The sequence below is a fragment of the Choloepus didactylus genome, chromosome 10 (assembly GCF_015220235.1).
Source record: "Choloepus didactylus isolate mChoDid1 chromosome 10, mChoDid1.pri, whole genome shotgun sequence".
Lineage (NCBI taxonomy): Eukaryota > Metazoa > Chordata > Mammalia > Pilosa > Megalonychidae > Choloepus > Choloepus didactylus.
Window position 1 is genome coordinate 99,599,980 of NC_051316.1, and position 9,678 is coordinate 99,609,657.

The 9,678-nt window shown below is 40.6% G+C and overlaps 1 protein-coding gene and 1 pseudogene across 1 annotated transcript; one reads left to right on the forward strand and one right to left on the reverse strand.

Annotated features, from left to right (window-relative positions):
• Positions 1 to 830: 830 nt before the first annotated feature.
• Positions 831 to 1,825, reverse strand: LOC119545296 (olfactory receptor 1N2-like). The gene is given in 2 exon segments (XM_037850803.1): positions 831 to 1,543; positions 1,546 to 1,825. Coding segments are annotated over 2 exon segments (951 nt in total). The 5' UTR covers positions 1,784 to 1,825.
• A 6,347-nt stretch (positions 1,826 to 8,172) lies between these two features.
• On the forward strand, positions 8,173 to 9,087 carry LOC119545297 (annotated as a pseudogene).
• The last annotated feature ends 591 nt before the right edge of the window (positions 9,088 to 9,678 follow it).

Consider the following 9,678-nt stretch of genomic DNA (forward strand, 5'->3'; position numbering starts at 1 on the left):
GAATTCCCTTTATAAGTCCTCCTAAAGTATAGATTTAATGCCACCCTGATTCATTTGGGCCACAATGTAACTAACAATAGCATTTTCAACATGTATTCACACTTACAGGAACATGGATTAAGATTAAGAACATGTTTCCTTGAGATACAATTCAAGCTACCATAATTCCTTTATGACATTCCTCACCGTAACATGAGAGGTCTTTAATGAGGAAAAAAGGGGATTTTAAGTAAATACAATAAAATATATGAATTTAATTCTCCATATCCAATCATAACCTCACCAATATTAGCCTTATATATGCTTCTAAAATGTCCCTGTAATGATCCCCACAATATGGTATCATAGAAAGAAAATGGGCATCAGAATCAAACTTACCTAGTTTTGACAAGTTATTTAAGATCCAGAGTTACAGTTTTCACAATTCTACCTCAAAGAACTGATGTGAGGAACAATGAGGAATACTGTATGGGCTCAAGAAATATTTGTATTCTTCTCCCTTCACCTCATCACATGTTTCCCTCAGGACAGAGTTCCTTGGCTGGAGTCAGACACCATATACCTTAGTTCACTGTGGGTAATGTGCTGGTTTTAGAGATGAAACAGAGGATATGGTATCCAGTTCTTAGTAATGGTTGCCTTGTTGGAATCAGAAGAAAGAGTGAGGCAGAATCAATTCATTCTATAACCTCAAAAGAATTAGAAATATCCTATTACATCCCTAAGAATTACCTGATAGCCTTCCCTTGAAATCAGTCTTCGAGTGGTGGAATCATCGAAGTGATGGGAGAGCAGGGGTGTGTTCAGGGTGCCAGGAGCAGGCATCACTATTATGGTAAGAAGAACATTTTCCCACTGCCAAAAAGTTTACCCAAAGCCTCCTTCATGTTTCTGTTCCTCAAGCTGTAGATGAATGGGTTTATCATGCAAATAACCACCATGTAGAGAATGGCAGCCCTGCTGTCCCCTTCTGTAGAGTGAGATGATGGAGGAAGTAAATACACACCCATAAGAGACACATAGAACAGCAGAACCACTGTGAGGTGAGAACTACAAGTAGAGAAGGCCTTCCACCACCCTCCAGAAGAGGAGATGCCAAACATACCCCAGAAAATGTGGATATAGGAGAGGACAATCAGCATGAGGGGAATGGTGAGGCACAGCAAGCCCAGGGTGATGATCATCAGCTCATTAATACGGATATCTGAGCAGGCAAGCTTCAGCAGAGCACTGGGATCACCGTAGAAGCAGGGAATGGCCTTCTGGGCACAGAAAGCCACACAGGTCAGCAGCAGTGTGTGCATCAGGACAGGGCAGTTGGTTAGTACCCAGCAGACACCCAGCATGAGTGCACAGAGTTGGGGACTCATAGTTGTGCTGTAATGCAGTGGTTGGCAGATGGCCACATAGTGATCATATGCCATCACAGCTAGGAGAAAATTGTCAAGGACACCAAACATAAGGAGGAAATATAGTTGTGTAAGGCACCCAGAGTAAGAGATGGTCTGACTCTGGGCATGAATGTTTGCCAGCATTTTGGGGTAGAGGCAGAAGTGAAACAGGCATCAGTTAATGATAGGTTGGCCAGGAAGAAGTACAAAGGAGTGTGCGGGTGAGGGTCAGAGCTGATGGCCAGGATGATAAGTAAGTTCCCCACCACGGTGACCAGGTACATGTCCAGGAAGATGCCAAATAGTGGAGGCTGCTGCTCCAGCTTCTCAGAGAGTCCTAGAAGGAGGAAATCTGAAACAGAGGTTTGATTCACTCTGCTTGGTTTTCCCATCCCTTGTAATTCTTGTTATCTGTGTAGACAAAATCCTTCCATGGTCAGTATTTTATTATTAGATCAATTCAAATGTATGTATCAGTGTGGCCATAACTGTGCTGGGGAGAAAAGGAAAACAAATAGTCCCTCCTAATGTGAATCTTTGGGTCTCATTGTGGATGGAAGAAAATATCCATGGGACATTTAGAGAATGGTCAAGACAATATCCATTGAAAAATAAATTGCACATTGTATGGTATAGTAGAGTCCAGAGAAAAGAGATCAGTTTGACAAGAGAAGTCCATGTAGAGTATTTGGAGGAAGTTGGATTTCAGTATGACCTTGATGGCAGAATAGGAAAAGTCACCTACACTTGTTAATTGGAAATGGGGTCCATGGTCTCCCTCACTTCCCTTCCCCAACCCTAACACATGCACATGTGCATACACACACGTACACATTTGAACCTTCTATGTTGAGCCCCCAAAATAACTTTGGAGAATAAGAAAGCCTCCTTTCCACTTGCCTCCCTAGTTTCTAGAACTTGATCTCCCCCATCCAGCTCTGGTCCCTGTGCTCTTCCCTAATTGGGGGCAAAAGAGATGGATGTTTCTGTGGCATCTCATTCTCCCAATCCACTGTTAGGACCTCACATCTTCAAATACTACAGGGGGCCACCCTCTCCCCTCTATCACTATCTCTCTCCTATCTCCTTGTCCTCCTCCCCTTTTACTCCTTTGCTCCTGTGTCTACTCTGGGAATTGATAGTTTAGTCCCCTTCGATGTCTCCCATGATGATGTCTCTTGGACATCATCATGATCAGTACTTACTTATTAGAGGCTTGCTAAGTGCCAGGCACACTGTTGACATTATTTTACTTTTCACAAGGCTATGTGATAAGCATCGTTATCCTCCACAATTGTGCAGCTGGCAAAACTGAGTCTCAGAGATATCTGATGTACCAAAGATCATGTAGCTGGAAAATGATATTAAAATGCAGGTATGCCTACTGCAAACCCTGCGCCTTCACCCTTACACTGAACTAAATCTCTTTGATGTTTACTTCTTATAAAGATATACGGGGGTGAAAAGAATCAGACTCTGGTTCTCTGGGCTTGAATATAAGCTGCTCTGTACTTCTGCTCCCCTCAGAGTTAGAGCAAGCTAGTGTGTGAAGCCATCTCATATTGGTCTCTTAGAAACTGTGAACTTAGAACCTTTGTAACTAGTTTAGTCCTACACTTGTTCTTTTTGTTCAGAAGAGAGGCTTCTGATCTTCACCAGAGACTCAGCTCACCTACCCCAGAAACTTTTACTTAGGCTGGTAAGTGTGGTGTGTGTGTGCTACCCCTTTCATATCCTCTCCTGTGAGGATATGGGTCAATTTCATGCATCTTCAAATTCTCCAATTTCAAATTCTTCAAATTCTCAAATAATTCTCTCCTGTTGATGGAAAATTCACAATAGGGAACTCGCTGTCTCAGGGAGAGTGAAGATGTGGTCTATTGAATTTAGAGATCTTCAGGAATAACTGGAGTGTATGATTCATTTTCATCTTGACTAGGCTTGAGAAGGCAGGAATCTTCCTTAGGGTTATAAAGGCTCCTGGAATACCAGTCCCCAAAGCTCTCATTAGAGCCTGCCTTGGTGTTGTGCAGCCTGTTCTCCAGCCAGCTCTGGCTGAGTCCTGGGGGAATGGAGGACATCTCTTTCCCAGGAGTTGACTTCTAGGGAGTGTGAATCTGAAACTTTTTGCTGAGATGCAGTGATCTTCAGCCAGACAAGCAGGCCTCCTGGGAACTCCTTTCTATGCACTGGGCAGTTCAGTATCTGCCCAATGCCTTAGGTAAAACTGGATGAGGGAGAAGCTAGGAAGATAAGTGGTTTTTTTTTGTCATGTTTAGTTTTTTTTTTAAATATTCATTTTATTGATATATATTCACATACCCCACAGTCATACAAAACAAATCTTACATTTGAGTGTTCACAGCACCATTACATAGTTGTACATTCATCACCAAAATCAATCCCTGACACCTTCATTACGACACACACAAAAATAACAAGAATAATAATTAAAGTGAAAAAGAGTAATTAAAGTAAAAAAGAACACTGGGTGCCTTTGTCTGTTTGTTTCCTTCCCCTATTTTTCTACTCATCCATCCATAAACTAGACAAAGGGGAGTGTGGTCCTTATGGCTTTCCCAATCCCATTGTCACCCCTCATAAGCTACATTTTTATACAATTGTCTTCAAGATTTATGGGTTCTGGGTTTTAGTTTGATAGTTTCAGGTATCTACCACCAGCTACCCCAATTCATTAGAACCTTTAAAGGGTTGTCTATATTGTGCGTAAGAGTGCCCACCAGAATGACCTCTCGGCTCATTTTTTAATCTCTGTGCCACTGAAGTTTATTTCATTTCCTTTCACATCCCCCTTTTGGTCAAGAAGATGTTCTCCATCCCACGATGCTAGGTCTACATTCCTCCCTGGGAGTCATATTCCATGTTGCCAGGGAGATTCACTCCCCTGGATGTCTGATCCCTTGTTGGGGAGATGGGAGTGATGTCACCTTTCAAGTTGGGTTACCTAGAGAGAGAGGGCCACATCTGAGCAACAAAGAGGCATTTGGGAGGAGGCTCTTAGGCACAATTATAGGGAGGCTTAGCCTCTCCTTTGCAGCAACAGTCTTCCCAAGGGCAAGTCCTGTGGTAGAAGTTTCAGCTCATCAAACCACTAATCCCCTAAGTCTGTGGGCATGTTAGCAACCATCGAGGTGGGGCAGGCCAATACCCCTGCATTCTCCACCAGCTCCTCAAGGGGGCTCTGCATATTTTTTCCTTGTTTTTTTTTTTAAACTTTTTTTTTAAATCAAGTGTATGAAAAATAAAAAAAAAAATTTAAAAAAACATACAATAAAAGAAAATTCCAAAGAGACCATAATAAGTGAGTAAGAGAAAGACAACTAACCTAAAATAACTACTTTACTTCCAACATGTTCCTACTCTACCCCAAGAAAGTAACCTAATATAGCAACATTTCTATAAACTTGTTCCTACTATACCCATCAGAAATTAACAGACCATAGTCATTCCTGGGCATTCCCAGAATGTTAAATTTACCCATGATAGCTTATCTGTTCTTATTGGATTATTGTTCCCCCTTCCTTAATTGCTCTCTGTAAACACATGCTCATTGTCAGTTCTTCAGCTGTAGTGATCATTTATATGACTCTATCAACCTTCTGATCCATGACTTTCTCTTTCCTTTTGGATCAAGTGTAGATTCTTTAACATGACTTCCAAGGTTCTGCATGATCCACACCTGCTAATCTCTCTTGCCTCATTCTGAACCATTCCCCAACCCTTTGAAATATGCATTTCAGTCATCATAATTGTCCAGTTTCTCTAATCTGTCATCCTTTCTTTACCAAATGCTCTATACCAAATGCTCTGCCACTATACTACCATGTCACCTGGCAACTTTCTATTTGTCTTTGTTGTCTCAAGTTTCTGCTTACTTGTGACTTCCTACAAGTGTACTTGGCTTGACCCCTTTAGTTTGGGTTTGATGCCCTTCTTTATTCCCACAGTACTTGAAACATATTTGCCACATACTTTTCCTTTCTTTTTCACAAGATTGGGAGCTCTTTAAAATAAAAGAACTCTGTTTTTCAAATATTTATACATAGTAATTCACAAAGTTCTTCCCACATAGTACTTATTTAGTATATTTATGAATGTGGTAAAATTAATGAATGAATTACTGAATGAAGTAAAGAATAAAATTCTCTCTCCTCCACTTGATTCCGTGTCTTTTCTCTGATTGCCCTACCCTGAATGGAGTAGGTTTCTGAAGATTTCTTATACTTTAATTTTTATAGTTAAAAATATTTCTTGATCCCTGATCAAGTACCACTGATTATTATATGCCATAATTGATTTAAAAAAATTTCTGAATGCATTCAGTAAATTTGAAGTTTCTGTAGGAAAAAGAAAACTTTCTTTTGGAGAAGCAGAAGTCCAATTATTCCTTGAGAAGTGATTTTATTCTCCAGGGAAAAGCAGCAACTCTCCTCCCAGCTCCAAAACAAATCTTTTAAGGTCTCAGTTTTAAGGTAGGCAGCAGATGCAATGGAAAGAAGCTCTAGGTTTGAAGTTAGTGTGTTGGGGTTTGAATCTTCATTTGGCCATTTTCTTTCAAGCCACACTCTGAAACACATTAAAATGGAGACAGTACTATCTACCTCAAAATTATTGCCATGATTAAATGAGCTCCTGGATGTGCAAATCCTTTGTAAATATATGAATCTGCAAAAAACAAAAGTCCTCATTTATAGTCTCAAAGGAGTTGACAGTCTTTAGTATCTGACAAAGACATTCTCCATTGAGAATGTGAAGGAAATGCAGTAGTTACTCCCCAATTGTCTTTCTCCAGTAACTTGTGGCCTTGGTCCCTTGGGTTCCCAACCTGGCTGGTAAAGAGGGATGCTCTTGTCATTGTCTTGGAGCTGGTGAAAAAGAGAGAATGAGCCTCTTTCCCACTTCATGGTAAAGCCCCTGACTTTTCTTCTTTTCCCAGCTCCAGCTCTCTTGCAGAGAAAATGAAACTCTCTCATTCCATAGAACTAAAAGTATTTGAATTCATCATTCACTGACCTAGGTAATAGCAGTGATTGTAGAGTTCACTTAGCAGTGTGTGTGTGTATGTGTGTGTGTTTGCATGTGATAATAGTCTGTGTGTGTGTGATAATAGTCTGTGTCAGATCTTGTAGATACCTTGGGTGGACATAATAATTATAATTCCTTGTGGTGTGTACTTTCCTTTCTAGGGACATGCTATCTCTTTTACAGCTTTGCTGAATATCTGCCCTGCATCTAAGCTGTGAAAGTCAGTAGTCCATCCAAAGCTTGGCCAGGGTCTGACCTGCTTTTGTCCTGGAACACTGAAGAATTGACTATCTGCAGCTGTCTTTGTAAATTCTGTAATTCACACCCTCTTTTTTTATTCACTCCCAATCATCTGAGTAACTTACTTGTTTAGGGACCACATTCATCCAAAGGTGTTTGGGAGATTACAGATCCACCTTCTCTTTAATGCAATGAGAAATACTTGACCAGTTGTATTCTTCCCATCAAATGATACTCTGTTGGAGGCAATATAGCATAGTGGTTAGGAGCATGGGTTTGAAGTCATACAATTATGAGACTGAATTATCTCTCATCATTTTCATGTTCTATGATTTTAGGCACATTACTTACACTCTCTAATCCCTAGTTTCTAATTGGCTCAGTGAGAATCCTAATGCTTTTTGTATGGACCTGTTAGAATGTAAAAGCCTTTTTCTCTTGCTAAAAGAATTTCAGATGTCATCATCCTATTCAGGGTGGTGTTTTGGGTAGATATTTGAGAGCCTAATGTGTTTCTGTAAATCACACCAAATAGATGTAGTTCTGCATCCCCACATTTCCTCCCCTCCATCCCCCAGGCCAAAATCTGACACAGATAATCTGAAGACCCTCAAGAAACTAAGAGAGAGGATACTTTCTTTGATATCCCACAGTCTATGAAGGTTCTGGAGTCAAGGGTCAGATCCAAGGTGCTGGGATCTGTACAGAAAGCTCCAGCCTCTAAGACTAAGTAGCGAAGTCTCTTTAATCTACTTCTCACAGACCTAATAGTAAAGCATTCATAAATATTCTGCTTCTGTTTCTATATATGATATAGAACCAATTGACTACTTTGCTTTAGTCATTGAAAGTTAACATTTGCCATGTTTTTTTTTTTTACCTGCTGGGTTGAGTTGGTTCATAATTGCCCTCTTCCCTTTATTCAGTTGGGGGCTAGAGGAATCAGGGCTGGTGGTACATGGTTGCCTTCTGAATACAGTAGAAAAAATTGGCAGTGGGACTTCTGCATAATATCATCTTGCTTTTTTTTCTTTAATCTTTTTTTGGAGACTGTGTGACCAGGTGGGAATGGTATGTTAGCAATCTTTTTCCCCTTCTTTAAAGGGAAGAGAATTGCCAGACCATGGACTCTATGCTTCACTATAATATCTTTATGTCAATAACCTTGAATTTGACTAGCTGGCTTATGAGCAGAAGATAGGGTCTTTACCATAGGCCCTTGGGATCAATTATTTGAATGCTAGATGTATAGACTGGTCAAAATATTTCCATTGAACTTTAATAGTGAAAATGATATTAACTACTGTCAGGAAAGCATAGGAATAAGAGAAAATTGGAGATTGTTAAAGAGAAATAGAGGTACACTGGACTCCTAAATTGATTATTTCATGAAGTGATTCCTTTTAAAATGTACAGTGCATCACTTCTTATTCAACAACATTTTGCCTTTTCTCTTCAACTTCCCCCACCAGCCTCCTGCAGCTGAAATACTGGTATGAGGAGAGAGAACCAGAGCAGTGTGTCCGAATTCCTCCTCCTGGGACTGCTCATCGGCCAGAGCAGCAGGGCATGTTCTTTTCCCTTTTCCTGGGCATGTACCTCACCACGGTTTTGGGGAACCTGCTCATCATCCTGCTCATCAGGCTGGACTCTCGCCTCCATACCCCCATGTATTCTTCCTCAGCCCCTTGGCCCTCACTGATATCTCTTTCTCATCTGTCACTGTCCCCAAAATGCTGATGAACATGCAGACACAGCATTTATCCATCTCCTTTAAGGGGTGCATTTCTCAGACATACTCTTTCATATTATTTGCTGACTTGGACAGTTTCCTTATAACTTCAATGGCCTATGACAGGTACGTGGCCATTTGTCACCCTCTCCACTATACAACCATCATGAGTCACAGTCTTTGTGTCATGCTGTTGGCAGGGTCCTGGGTCATTGCTTCTGCTTGTGCTCTTTTGCATACCTTCCTCCTGACCCAACTGTCCTTCTGTGCAGACCGCACCATTCCCACTTAATCTGTGACCTTGCTGCCCTGCTCAAGTTGTCCTGCTCAGACACCTCCCTCAATCAATTGGTAATCTTTACTGCAGGTTTGGCAGCCATTATGCTTCCATTCTTATGCATTCTGGTTTCTTATGGCCATATTGGAGCCACCATTCTCCAGGTTCCTTCTACCAAGGGCATCTGCAAAGCCTTGCCCACTTGTGAATCCCACCTCTCTGTGGTAACTCTCTATTTTGGGGCAATTACTGGTCTATATTTTCTTCCCTCATCCAGCAATGCCAGTGAGAATAACATACTTGCTTCAGTGGTATACACAGTGGTCACTCCCATGTTGAACCCTTTCATTTATAGCCTGAGAAATAAAGACATGAAAGGAGCTTTGAGAAAACTCTCTTGAGTAAGAAAACATATTCTTCCTACTGATATTTGCCTTTCTTTTAAAACATCCATTTAATTTTATTTCCACAATTATATGTGAATATAAATTATTAAAACTTGAGCTCACTCTTCTTTCCATATCTATCACTCAGAAATCTTTACTGGCATTATTCTTATATGTGTTAGAGAAAACAGTAAAGTGGATATGTTCTGTACTGCTTTATTGATTCTTGTCTTGTATAATGGGATTGGAGAAAAATTTGAAGATGCTATGTTATTTTGGCTGTTATCATTAGACCATCAGGGCTGGTCCTTCCCCAAATTTCAAAATTTTATGTAAATTGTGTTTAGCCTCTCTTAACCTCTATTTCTAAGGAATTTTCCATTTTTGTGATGATATGGCTCCTCTTTCACTTGGCACGCAGGCATGCATGGACTCTGACCTGTCCAAGAACTTCCAGGGCTAACATGCTAAATTTACTCTCCTTACGTGATGATCACACTGCTTTCTTTTCCTCCTGCAATATAGCCCACACCTTCTTTCTCCTCAAACAGATAACAGATATTCAGTGCACAATAAAATCTAATCTATGTTGTCTCAGGCACTGAC